General features: G+C 35.4%; 4 protein-coding genes across 10 annotated transcripts; 2 read left to right on the forward strand and 2 right to left on the reverse strand.

Moving 5' to 3' along the window:
* Positions 1 to 1,522: 1,522 nt before the first annotated feature.
* On the reverse strand, positions 1,523 to 4,459 carry LOC106746274 (SH3 domain-binding glutamic acid-rich protein homolog). Of its 6 annotated transcripts, XR_001374584.1 has the most exons (6): positions 3,992 to 4,324; positions 2,952 to 3,134; positions 2,631 to 2,780; positions 2,172 to 2,212; positions 1,758 to 2,045; positions 1,523 to 1,656 (listed from the first exon to the last, which is right to left on the reverse strand). XR_001374584.1 is itself a non-coding variant. In XM_014622668.1 (5 exons), exons 1-5 carry the CDS (start codon positions 4,034 to 4,036, stop codon positions 1,877 to 1,879), a joined length of 588 nt encoding a protein of 195 aa, XP_014478154.1. In that variant the 5' UTR covers positions 4,037 to 4,324; the 3' UTR covers positions 1,523 to 1,876. The 6 variants fall into 6 exon arrangements, 5 of the variants coding, with proteins under 5 accessions (XP_014478154.1, XP_014478157.1, XP_014478155.1 ...); XM_014622668.1 differs by having other exon boundaries at positions 1,523 to 2,045; XM_014622671.1 differs by lacking the exon at positions 3,992 to 4,324 and adding an exon at positions 3,646 to 3,980 and having other exon boundaries at positions 1,523 to 2,045.
* A 497-nt stretch (positions 4,460 to 4,956) lies between these two features.
* On the forward strand, positions 4,957 to 8,428 carry LOC106746273 (piggyBac transposable element-derived protein 4-like). Of its 2 annotated transcripts, XM_014622666.1 has the most exons (3): positions 4,957 to 6,251; positions 6,522 to 7,371; positions 7,571 to 7,662. In XM_014622666.1, the coding sequence occupies exons 2-3, from the start codon at positions 6,533 to 6,535 to the stop codon at positions 7,575 to 7,577; spliced, it is 846 nt and encodes a 281-aa protein (XP_014478152.1). In that variant the 5' UTR covers positions 4,957 to 6,251; positions 6,522 to 6,532; the 3' UTR covers positions 7,578 to 7,662. The 2 variants fall into 2 exon arrangements, with proteins under 2 accessions (XP_014478152.1, XP_014478151.1); XM_014622665.1 differs by having other exon boundaries at positions 6,522 to 8,428.
* A 437-nt stretch (positions 8,429 to 8,865) lies between these two features.
* Positions 8,866 to 9,944, reverse strand: LOC106746275 (40S ribosomal protein S23). Its single transcript, XM_014622673.1, has 3 exons — positions 9,856 to 9,944; positions 9,349 to 9,508; positions 8,866 to 9,252 (listed from the first exon to the last, which is right to left on the reverse strand). Exons 1-3 carry the CDS (start codon positions 9,857 to 9,859, stop codon positions 8,985 to 8,987), a joined length of 432 nt encoding a protein of 143 aa, XP_014478159.1. The 5' UTR covers positions 9,860 to 9,944; the 3' UTR covers positions 8,866 to 8,984.
* Positions 9,945 to 10,335: 391 nt separating this feature from the next.
* On the forward strand, positions 10,336 to 12,872 carry LOC106746280 (60S ribosomal protein L5). The gene is made up of 6 exons (XM_014622682.1): positions 10,336 to 10,441; positions 11,068 to 11,253; positions 11,368 to 11,502; positions 11,719 to 11,921; positions 12,126 to 12,303; positions 12,566 to 12,872. Exons 1-6 carry the CDS (start codon positions 10,439 to 10,441, stop codon positions 12,752 to 12,754), a joined length of 894 nt encoding a protein of 297 aa, XP_014478168.1. The 5' UTR covers positions 10,336 to 10,438; the 3' UTR covers positions 12,755 to 12,872.
* The last annotated feature ends 27 nt before the right edge of the window (positions 12,873 to 12,899 follow it).

Genomic DNA, 12,899 nt, shown 5'->3' on the forward strand with positions numbered 1-12,899 from the left:
CATATTGTCGTGATGTTAGAAAGAGATATTCCGAGGATGCGTAAATGGAATTTTAAAAACTTGAATCATTATATTTATTAGTAAATTCTTGTATGCATGTAACAATGTGATCGCTGTGATCTATATATATATATATACATATATAATGTATAAGGAATATTATTTTTGTGTAAATATGGTTATATGTAATGATTATATATCTCTAATACAATATGTTGAAATTTATTTTAACGTTAATATTCAATCTTTTTATTATTACCGCCCTCATTTTGTAGTAAGAAAGACGTTTTATCAATATGAATAAAGTCTACCATTCTTCTCCTTCCTTATATTTCAGTAGCAAATATTTGATGTCTACACATTATATGTTAATACACGCGTGCATAATACCTACTGTGGACTTAATGAATCATGTTGAAGAATAGAATCATAATAGCAAAAATAATTTTTTATTTTATTTATTTATTGTATAACAAAGCAATTTGTAGCAAATGCTGCGTAAAGCTTGACTTTTTTTCATGACATCGTGGTATCGTGTTATATGATAGATAAGCGACAAAAAGTTCTCGCAAGATAACGATCTTGCCAAATATAAGTATATAAAGGAAGAAAGAGCATTATGAATAATGTTAACGAAAGAATAATTTATATAGGCCTTTCAAATGATACAAATGCCACTATTATCCTGAACTGTTTACTCCGAACAAATAAAAAAAATTTGCGTGTACAGATATTTATGTATACAATAAGGAATTTCTCATATATCAATAGAAATTTATTGTTCTGCGTTAATAGTAGCAATTGCAAGAAATTTCTCTTTAGAATTTTTATATTATAATATAATTTATAAACATTATAGATATATAAATTAGAAATCAACAACCGATCGAAATCGAAAACACTGTCAATAGAAATAGATGTTGAGCTAAGCATGAATCATATGCACACATATCAACGAAATTATGTCATGTCGGTATGAATCATATGCACGACTACAATTTTATCGTAAGCAGAAATAAAATTGGAAGCCATCGTACAATGGACAAAGAAAACATTCGAAACTGATCTATAAAATCTAGAAACTTCTCCTTTTGTTCTTTCCTTTCTAACAACTTAGTCTAATGCATATTCTAATAACCTCGAGAAATCAATTTCTCTTATAGTATATTTGGAAAGACTGATTATCTTAACGCAATAAAAAAATGTTTGAATAAGAAATTCCATGATAAATAAGAAAGAAAAAAAAAACATTATCTTTAATACTGTGTATGTTTGATTCAAAGTATGATATAAATATCAAGATTTTTCCTCGTGTGTGTAATAATTATTTAAATATAAAAAGTCCAATTACGATACAACATACGTATAAATGTTTTGCTCTCGTATGTTCAAAATGACATTATGTGTATGTGTGTGTGTCGCTATATTCTATATATATATTTTTTTTTCCTTTTTTTTTACTTGTACGCTTTGCACGCGGCAACAATAACCAAAAATCGCGTTATAAAAGAAAAANATGTATGGGAAATGGTGCGGAACAATGCAAAATAATAGACAAACGTGAGGACGCGTGTGAAGATAGCGATATGAAGGAATTATATCACTCATATCACCTAATCAGACCTGTCGAGAAACATTGGTGAAGACGCGATTCATCTAAAATACAAAGTATATTCTATAAAAGTATGTTCTTTGCGTCACCTTAAACTGTCCACTCAATAGACTTTCCGCAATACAGAATATTATCTTGGCAGTACCTTCACTCAGCCTTAGTAATGTAATAAACGTAGCTTTTGCAAAATACGCTTGTGGGTGTAAAAGGAAGGATGTCATTGTGTGGAATATTCCCAGTTTCGCATGGGTGTATCTCTCGTGTCTATTCCTCTTTCTCTTGGTCGTCGGATTTCTCTTCATTTTTATCGCCACTATCTTCAGCATGTTCGCCTTCGTCGCTAGTGATAGTTTTGGCGGCGCTATCTACTTCAGTTGGTTTAGACTCATCTAATTCTTTATTCTCGCTTTCTAGGGTTGTCCTTTCTGGTAAACTAGAGCAGATCGTTACTTTATGTCGTCGTGTTTAAGATCAACTTTTTAAGCGAAATCTACACACACACACACACACACACATTTTAATGTATTTCTGTGTATTCGTTTATCGTAATATCAATTACCTGTCAGAGGGTACTACACCCGCATCCTTATCTGTGGAAGGCTGAAAGAGACAAATTAAGGATGTTAGATATGTAACTATAATACAAATTTAGTAACAAGGTCATCAGGCTACAGTATAAGCGTATGCACGTGAAGGAAATGAAGTGATTTTATGCACAGCGCTAACAAAGGATCTTTTGTTACTACAGAATGGCAAAAACATCTGTTAATTCGTCCATCACTAAGTCCATCGTACGGCGTGCTTTCTAAAGCTTTATAAATAGTACGTATAAAAATGCGCTTTGTCACACGTTGTACGTGTCATACAATAAACATGAGTACAGTCATTGCTATTTCTGTTTTGGCGCTTCCGAATTCTTTCTCTCAAAGGGACGGCACACCGAGTGCGTGTTTCAAACGTATGCTGACGAAGCTTTCACGATTTTTAGCACCGCAGTTAAACGAAGAGACGATATTACCTCCCGGCTGGAAGTATTTCCATTCTCTTGGATTTCGTCATTCTGAGATTTCGAGTCGAGAGTGATCTCCGCGGTGCTGACCGCCGTCGTCACCTTTAGAAATTTTTCCAACTCGTCTATTTCGTTCGCTAAGTCAAAGTCTTCGTAATCCTGCAAAATTCAGCTGTACATATATCGAGTGTGTGTATGTGTTGGAAACGTATCTTCTAATTATTTATTTATCCATAGCTTGCTGTGCACGTGTGCAATGTACTCGTGAAGTCAACACAGCAGTGCAACACACGCATAAAATTCAAACTGCTTAAAGGAAGAGATAGTTACTCCACAATAATCATCCTCGTTGAATATTTGTGGTGGCAATGGATACTTGTTGGTCCTCGCGTTGCTATTGGTTTGCATGAACTCTTTCTCCAATTCCTTGCCTGGCTCCGTTATGTCGATGATCTCGTACTCCACATTCTTACTATCTAGGATCATCATCACACGCTGTTGCCTCTTCTTCACCTGTGACACATTTACAAGTGATTACGAGTGAAAAGCTGACGCTAGAGAAAGTGAAAATTAAGACAGAAATTAACATTAATCGTTAATGGGCACACACGAAACTTCCTCCCGTGTCACATATGCAATAGCTTCTATTCAAGTCAACGCATAGTTTCTGAGAGGAGAAAAAGTTCCCTCATGCATATAATGGACTCACCCAGCTGATTGCAATCAGCTATCTATAACTTTCTACATCTGACCTTTGTAATAATGAAATCTGTGTAACGCACATATCATTAAGTTCTACAAATACATAAATTTCTTATCAATGATAACAGCTGTCAAAGTGATAATACACTACTATCAGCATCTGCAAGAAGTATATTCACGGTACATTTAAGGCTAGAAAAAAGGCTCGAGAAAGATCATGATCACAGGGGAAAGCTCATTTTGCTAAGACGATGCTCGGTCACATATGACAAATTTGTTGACTTCGAGAGTCGTTGCTCTGAATTTATCCAAACAAACAGACCGCGACGGGAGCCCCCACGGCTGCTAATAAATCGGCACAACGCCGCCGTGCAGCTTCCCAGTCGAAAGAAACGGTTCCGATTAGACGAGCTCGTGAGTGCGCGTCTTATCGGCCGATCATTCGTTTCCAAATGACAGCCCCGCTCGTTTCGGAGCCGCGCGAGAGCGTGCTCGATACAAATAGTGTTCGCGTTGTAACCCGATACAGCGTCGTCGACATCGTCGTCGTCGACGACGACTGCTGCTGCCCGATGCGGTATCAGAGTTCAACCCGCATGCACCTATACGTCGTCTCGTTACGAGTATCGCGACATCACAGGCCGCCGCGAGAGCTGCCGCTCACTCACTTCCTTGTTGCCGCTGATACCCGATATGTAGATTTTCACGACCATCGTTGGTTGGACCACCGGCTGGTTGGCTAGCTGGCTGACTGATTCTGCGACTCGACGCACCCTCTCCTCGCTGCACCTGCGCTGCGCTGCACTGCGCTCCGATTAGGCGGCGTACCGGACGTATGTACGACGACGACGACGACGGACAGACAGCGGATGGGAGGACGACGACGGAACAGAACACTACCACCAACCGGTCGCTCGCGGCGCTCGTTATTAGACGCTTACACGCTGACGCGTAACGCACTGATTTAACGAGCGAGACGGCCGGCCTAGTCCGGGCTTCGCAGCCTGTCTGGTCTTCTACGTCATATCAGGCCGGTTCTCTCTGTCTCCCTTTCTCTCGCTTCTTTCCTCTCGTCGAGAGCTCAGGGATGAATAATAATTTTATTAGCGTACCTACGCCGCGGCGAACTCGTCGGGAAATGAAGGGAGGAAGAGAGAGAGAGAGAGAGAGAAAAAGAGTGCGCGTGGAAACTGATTCGTAGCAACGTCGACTTTTCCGGCAATTGTCCGTCGCTCCGTTACGTAACGCGCGTTACAATAATGTTACGTAATTAATATGCACTTTTGGGGACTGTATATTGAAAACTAGACGAACGTAGAGATCGTCGTTCTCGTTATTTCACCTTTCCTCGGAGTGTCGACAACTTACGGGGAAAGATTTACTTGCCGGCGGCGTATACGTTCCTGCATCAGATAAGTTATTGATAATCCGCTGTGTTTGACCAGCGCGTGTTTGAATAGCAAATTGATTTTTCAAAAGGTATCTTTCCGGCGAAATACGTAACATGTCTGAAGTACGATGTGAGAATAAAACCTGTTCTGATATACCGTTAAGATGTACTATTTTAAAATTCCACGAGCTCTAATTTCCCTAAAAATAACAGTAACGAGATGGTTTGAAAAGCATTTTACAGTCAGGAGCCTATATTTTACAGATATTATTCTGAATCTGAAATTTAATTAACTTTTGCAGTGTTATATGAATATAAATAATGATCCGTCAAATGTTAAAAGTTTTGATGAAGTTTGTTGAGTTGCACCATATGAATAAAAAATCAGAGAAAAATCACACTCATCTTAATTGAAAGCGTGAATCTTCCTCTTTTATTTGCATACTCGCAAATCTAATATAACTTTCCTTTCGCCAAGTTATTTAATGCTGAAGTGACAATAGTATTTTGACTTTGACCACTTATACTAGACAAACAATAAAAGGCATGACGTTTGCTAAACAACAACGAATGTAAAGCTGATAATTTTCTCTGTAAAATATATGTATTATATTTTTCATAAAAATACATTTTGGATGTGAAAACTTAACTGGAAAATGAGATTAAAAATAAACAGTCGCAATTTTTCATTTTACTCAATATTTCCTTACGATGAATAACAGTAATGATATGAATGTAAGAATGTAAGATTTATGAAAAATAGAGAAGTCAAGTTTTAAAATGCTTTTCGTACCATTTCATTATCACTAGTTCTGTCGAAGTTACAGCTTATTGAATTTTACAATATTCCAAAATAAACGAAAATGTGTCTACCCAGTCGTTGAGTCATACTACTTGCTGATGAAGTGTCTGATTTATTGTTAAGTTGTACCACGACTTCAATTCCTCAGGACTGCGTGCCAAAACCCTATTTGCAAGTAAAGTAACATTTAATTGATCAGTCAGAACAAAAAGAGCAAAGCATTCTTTATCACGATTAATTAATTATTGCTACTCTACCCGTCGAAAATTTTAGAACGCAGCCCAATGAGTATGGTCTCGCCTCGTAGCGGAGACTTGAGAATTAAAAGTTAACGCCATATGTTCAAGACGAGCCTTTTTTCAACCAACATTTATTGATTATTTAATTAAATGTCAATTTCAAATCAAGTCAAGTCAAATTCAAATCCTTCTAATGAGATCGAACTTTAACAAACCCTCCACCGGCAATAGGGAAACTTGAAGACACAATCGATTCCTCACTTATGAATTTTGGGATAAGTAGTAGATGACGGAAGGATTCGGTATCCTCTCCTAAAAAATTATAGATTTTTGGTACCGGCACAGTCAATTTTTTAACGCAGCTTATGTGTATGTAAAGACATCAGTATTTGTCGGTTGCTGTCAATATTTAGCTGTTCGTTTTCTAATAAGGACAAGTGAAACTCGTAAACAATAAGGACGCGTTTGCATCCTCAGCGACCTAAGTTGCAAATCACGTGAGTATTTTCGTAAATCAATAGCTTGGATTTTTTTCATGTTTTTATACGATCCCAATTTCATCCTTTTCATGTTTTTACATGTTCCCAATTTCAATGAATAAAAATATAAATCTTGCCTTTAAAATAAATTTTTCGATACAATTTTCCGTTTTACATAATTTTTTCATTGGTCTCAATAGGTACATAAAATTTTTTTTTTATAAATAGATTTTGTGATGTTTTACATATCTTTTAAGTTAATTTTAATAAAAAAAATTTTGTTAATAGATTTTCCAAAGATGTCGGAAAGAGATGGAGTACAGCTTTTATATCTAATGTACGAGCTTCATCATAATGTACTTTGCTGCGAACTTTCTGATGAAGAAAATGATCATGTGGAGATTGAACATGAAGAAAATGACGAGCAGGATGCTGATGAGGATGCAGACTTTGATCCACGGACAGAACATGCCTCTGATGATGAAGATAATAAATTGGGACCTAGATCACGAGAAAATAGTCGAGGTCGTCGTCGGTCCTTTTTAAAAGGGAAAGATAACTTTGTGTGGTCTACGAATGCACCTGAGACACAGGAACAGACCTCGATGAAATTGTACCAGCCTTCAGCTAAGTTTGAGGCAAAAGATGTAACTACACCATTGGAAGCTTGGTCGTTGCTATTCTCACTAGATATTTTGGAAATAATCGTGCAATACACCAATGAGGAGATACAAAGGAAGAGAGAAAATTTCTCATATCAGCAATACTATGGCAATACAGATATTGCAGAATTGAAAGCCTTCCTAGGATTGTTATATTTCAGTGGTTTTACAAAAAATAATCATTCGAATATTGAAGATATGTGGTCATCCCGATTTGGTTGTACTTTGTATAAAGCTGTCATGACACAACATCGTTTCACATTTTTGTTAACGTGTCTTCGTTTCGATGACAGAAAAACAAGAAACGAACGAAGAGCCGAGCATGCGTTAGCACCAATAAAAGAGATTTGGGATTTATTTATTGATAATTGCGCGAAATATTATTCACCATCGACGAATTGTACGATCGACGAGCAATTGCTTGGATTTCAAGGGCACTTTGAGGCGCGAGTATACATGCCGAGCAAACTCGAAAGGTACGGTATTAAAATTGTTAGTTTAAACGATGCACAAACGTCATACATGGTCAATGCTGAGCCTTACGTCGGAAACGTGACAGTAAATGGATCGGAGAGTATGTCGAGTTATTATATTCGTAAATTGTCCGAGCCACTATACAATACCGAACGTAATATTACCTGCAACAATCGGTTTACGTCCGTCGAAATTGTACAGGACATGAAGAAGAAATATTCTCTGACAATGGTTGGCACCTTACGGAAAAACAAACGAGAAATACCTACATCGTTCACGCATACGGCTTCAGCCGGCACTGTTCGTTTTGCATACACGAGTGATAGTACTTTGGTGTCCTACTGTCCTAAAAGAAATAAAGTTGTTCTCTTAATCTCAAGTTTACATAAAACTGGAGAAATAGATAAAAATAGCGGTAAACCGGAAATAGTATTATTTTACAATTCTACAAAAGGAGGCACAGACACCTTTGACAAGCTATGTAAAACTTACTCAACAGCTCGCATCACTCAGAGATGGCCTTTACGGCTATTTTTTGGTATGCTCGACCAAGCTAACGTTAATGCCGTCATATTATTCAATTTGAGGCGAGCTAATTCAGCTTTGAATCGTCGGAATTTCTTGAAGGAGTTAATATTAACATTGACGCAGCCTCATCTCGAATCTCGATTGCGAAATCAACGTTTACCGAGAAATATTAAAAACACGATTCACGAAATGCTCGGGATTGAAGAAGCTCCTAAAGAAAGAGTTGATAAACTAGGAAAACGAAAAAGATGTTCAACTTGTAGAAATGATAGAAAGACTATGTATTGCTGTGCGCTGTGCGCTACGCCAGTATGCGAAGAGCATCGTACGCATTATTGTAAAGACTGTGCCATATAAATATTTTGTTTTTATGTATTTTTAAATATGTAAATTGATGAAAATAAACGTAATTTAATGATTAATCTGTTATAAAAATAATTTCTTTTCTCGAATAAAACTTAATTCTCTTTCTGCCAAAACTCTTCATTTTCAGATGTTCAAATAATTTAACTTTCTTTTGAAGCCAACATTATTATACTATTTTTCTTTCAAAAAATACCCTCAAGTATCATAGCCTAAGAGGATTCTTTTTTTATTCATTCATAAAAGTTATGAATTTTTCAATGTTTTGCTCCGATTTCGACCTACGAGAGATAAATAAAATACAGTCCGACTTATACAATGGTAAAAATTCGTTATTCAAGCTTTTACAAGTATGAGAATTTTTAAAATTTTTATACAATCCGAAATACATTGTAAAAACAGTTGTTTCAGAGTAATCGATTTTCGAAAGTTGGATGTGATTGGCAGACAAAGTTATATTTATCTACCAATCATAGATAATTACTCTACAGTTATACAACTATTGTATTAGCTGAACATAACTAAAGATCAATAGGACAAAAGGAAATGTATCAGAACTAGGCCTGGATAGCTTCAGTTGATAGAGAGAACAATTGCCCAACAAGTGAAAGGTCCTGAACTTGATTCTTGGCTCAGCAACATCAAGCTTCTGTTATATTTCTTACAAGTTATTTATAATTAATGTATATATATTGTAATCATATATACATAGTTAATCGGTGATCTAAGACCTAGGTCTTTCCTTCTTTTCTTTATACAGAGCAAGTAAGGATACGTTCGCAACTTTAACCACTTTAAAACGTACTCCCGGAATATCACCAACCGCATGTCCTTTACGGCCGAATCCCGCCACTAAAACCTCATCGTTTTCTTCAATGTTGTTGAGGCAACCATCTCTTGGTACAAAAGCAGTGATTTTCTTGCCATTTTTAATTAATTGCACTCTAACACACTTGCGGATGGCAGAATTTGGTTGTTTGGCTTCTACTCCTCTGTGTGAGAACAAAAACAAAGATATAAGTGAATCAACCTAATTCTAAAATCAGATACAAATTTACATACTATTGTTTGATCATATTATTACATACACTTTTTCCAAAACTATGCCTTTAGCATGAGAGGCACCACCGAAAGGGTTGGCCTTCCATCTAGTTCCTAAATGTGCCTTTTTATAGTCTTTATCATTCCATCGCTGTTCACGTCTGTGATTGACATGTTTACGTGCTGTGCGAAGTCCTCTGGGTTTACCTTATAATATAGAAATAAGTGAATTAGGTTAAGTCAGGTTATATACGACTATTTACATTAAATATGTATCAAGTATACATTTTTTTAAATAAAATGTCTTTAAACAATAAATATTGTGTTACGTAGTGATGATTAGCAATAATATTTGTGAAGATTTGATTACATACAATAACCAAATGATGATGCCTAGAAAGGATTTTTAAATATGTTTGTATTCATAAATATTAAACAAAATGTACTACGTGAAAGAGGATCCTTTTTCAAAATTATATATATATATACATATATACATGATATTTTTATAAATATTTTATAAAATGCGGTAGTTGAGTATGGTAGTAACATACCCATGTTGGCAACAAACGTTGGAACTGAGAGAGATAATTTGGTATATTTCGGTTTTATTTACTTATAGTGACTACGTTCCGATATTCACTGCTAGTACTATGGGGGAAAGAAATAACAGGAGGAAATGTAAATGCCGGTCCACAATAGGTATTTTAAGACTCCAGCCTAAAGAAATTGGCCAATCACAGTCGAACGTGAAGAGAATAATTAACTGTGATTAGTCAATTGTTTAAGGCTTAAAATACCTATTGTGGAACGACACAATGGCTTCTGTCCATAGAACGCGGCAACATTTGTCGCGCGGCGAAATTTCGTGCGGTAGCCAATAAACTTATAATTCTTGCCGAAAAACGACATGTTGATTAGTTACTGCGCGAGGGCAGAAGCCATTAGAGCTGAAAGTACCCGTTGTAGACCGGAACTAACGCAAAGTTCTCACGCGAGGTGGCATAAGGGAGCGTAAGGTAGCATAAGGTCCTAAACCTGCAAACCTTGCTTACACATTGCTTCACGTTACTTTTCCTGCGGATCTCTCTGTGGAACGTCGTCTTATCGTGCTTCTCTCGAATTACCTTGGACATAATGGTAACTGAAATTCTCTTCTTAATATTAATATTATTCATTAAATTCAATCATATTAAATACAAATTTATAGTTGAAATTGAACGAAAAAGTAGGATGTCTATTTTCTAGACGGATTTATTATCGCTTCGTCGTAACATGCTTCGTGAAGAAGTGCATATATTTTCTAATTTCCTATGATTTTGTTATGTTATTTATCTTTATGTATTGTGTATATGTGGCATGCGCGCACGTAATTTTTAGAATAAATAATTTATTTTATATATATATATGTATATATCACTTTTTCATCTGTGATATTTCATTACACAAGGTCGTAGATAATTTTCACCATGTTTGCGATACTTCTTCACAAATTACTCAAATATAATATCTAATTGGTGATTTCTATCACAGCTTCAGCTTTTATTGATCAGAAATATGAAAAAAAAGCAGTAGTTATATTCTGCAATGATTGTGAAGACAAAACATATGTATGTTGAATATGTTTCAACATATGTTGCGTAGTATATCTGTGAGATATTGCAATCATCCATGGATAAAAAATATTAAGATTAACGGGGGGATAAATCATTTAAAACATGATACTTTTATTCGTAGTTCTCATTTCTATGATTTTTTTTACATAGGGTTTCGTCAAAGTAGTAAAAAATAAACAGTACTTCAAACGGTACCAAGTTCAATTTAAGAGGCGCCGACAAGGAAAGACTGATTATTATGCTCGTAAGAGATTGACGATTCAAGATAAAAATAAGTACAATACTCCTAAATATAGGTTGATTGTACGGTTGTCTAATAAAGACATTACTTGTCAGGTAAATAGAGAATGGTATACTTCAATTTATTTGAAGATATTCTGTATTAAACTTTATCACAATTCACATAAATCCTATACTATATATAACTAATAATATATATTATATTACAAGGTCGCTTATTCAAGAATCGAAGGCGATAAAATTGTCTGTGCAGCTTATAGCCATGAACTTCCTAGGTACGGAGTAAAAGTTGGTCTCACCAACTATGCATCTGCATACTGTACTGGTTTACTTTTGGCAAGAAGGGTAAGTCATCCTCTGCCTGCTGTTCAAAGTATGCTCATAAAAACATGATATAAAACGATCATTAACATGATGATAATCTCAGCTCGCTTTGATATTCCGCTGAAGAAAACTTGTTCCCTGTTATTGTTATAATCTGATGATAAATATCAAATATTTGTAAAATAAAATCAAGAAATCAGTCAATGTTGAAATTCGATCATATTTCTTTTTTAATAGCTGCTGAAGAAATTAGGGCTGGATACCTTGTATGTTGGTAATACAGATGTAAATGGGGACGAATATAATGTTGAAGGATTGGATGATGGCCCAGGAGCTTTTAGATGTTATTTAGACACTGGTTTGATGCGCACTACAACGGGCGCACGAGTTTTTGGTGCCATGAAAGGTGCAGTTGATGGTGGCCTCAACATCCCTCATAGGTAATAAAGAAATTATTGTTACTTTCTCTCCGTTTGTTACTATATTGAACTAACGATGAATCAACATTACTATTTTTGCTACAGTGGCAATATAAAAGTTTCATGCTAGGACGTGATAAGATAAAATGTAACGATGTTTTCAAAATATTTTATTATTTAACTATAGTTGTTTTTTTAACGACTTTATATCACTTTGTTTAACAGTACTAAGAGATTTCCGGGCTATGACAATGAGTCAAAGTCGTTTAATGCGGATGTACACAGGCAACATATATTTGCCCAACATGTTGCCAATTATATGAGAACTCTTGAAGAAGAAGACGATGAAGTCTTCAAGAAACAATTTTCGCAGTACATTAAGCATGGGATTTCTGCGAATGACGTAAGTTGTTGAAATATAATTTTGAATGATATTTATATAAAGCATAAATTCGTAAAATATACGTCCAACTTATAATTGCTGCTTAAATTATAATTTTATACAGCGTCGCGGTTGGACAATAGCAATTTTCATTGGTTTATATGTGATGAATGCATGCGTCAATGCAAATGCACTTTTGAAGATAAACCTACATTACACTACTTCTACCATTCATATGTATATAGGCGTGAAACTAACATAAACAAATATTTTATTTTCTTAGATCGAAAATATCTATAAAAAAGCTCATGAGGGAATTCGAGCTAACCCTGAACACCAAAAAGTTGTGAAAGATAAAGAGCCAATTAAAAAGAGGTGGAACAGGGCAAAACTATCGCTCTCAGAAAGAAGAAATCGTATATCCCAGAAGAAGGCCTCTTTCCTCCGAACACTTGAAGAAACTGAAACTTAATTTTTGTTCGGCTGGGTTATACAAATTACTTAATAAACAATATTTATGAATAATAAGAGTGAATACACATACATAACGAATTCATGTTTTAATTGTAATATATACAATATAAATAATGGACGTGTTTTTCTTTATACCATAATGT

Source organism: Dinoponera quadriceps, unplaced genomic scaffold (assembly GCF_001313825.1).
Source record: "Dinoponera quadriceps isolate SergipeBrazil2010 unplaced genomic scaffold, ASM131382v1 scaffold566, whole genome shotgun sequence".
Taxonomy (NCBI): domain Eukaryota; kingdom Metazoa; phylum Arthropoda; class Insecta; order Hymenoptera; family Formicidae; genus Dinoponera; species Dinoponera quadriceps.

Bases quoted from the DNA above. Each gene is read 5' to 3' on its own strand.
- LOC106746274 (XM_014622668.1), bottom strand. From the start codon at position 4,036: ATGGTCGTGAAAATCTACATATCGGGTATCAGCGGCAACAAGGAA. The intron at 3,135-3,991 runs GTGAGTGAGCGG...AATGTGTCACAG, and splicing joins GTATCAGCGGCAACAAGGAA to GTGAAGAAGAGGCAACAGCG. The intron at 2,046-2,171 runs GTAATTGATATT...GATCTGCTCTAG, and splicing joins GGTGTAGTACCCTCTGACAG to TTTACCAGAAAGGACAACCC.
- LOC106746273 (XM_014622665.1), top strand. From the start codon at position 6,533: ATGTCGGAAAGAGATGGAGTACAGCTTTTATATCTAATGTACGAGCTT.
- LOC106746280 (XM_014622682.1), top strand. The intron at 11,503-11,718 runs GTAAGTCATCCT...CTTTTTTAATAG, and splicing joins GTTTACTTTTGGCAAGAAGG to CTGCTGAAGAAATTAGGGCT. The intron at 12,304-12,565 runs GTAAGTTGTTGA...TTATTTTCTTAG, and splicing joins ATGGGATTTCTGCGAATGAC to ATCGAAAATATCTATAAAAA.
- LOC106746275 (XM_014622673.1), bottom strand. The intron at 9,253-9,348 runs GTATGTAATAAT...GTTCTCACACAG, and splicing joins GGCATAGTTTTGGAAAAAGT to AGGAGTAGAAGCCAAACAAC.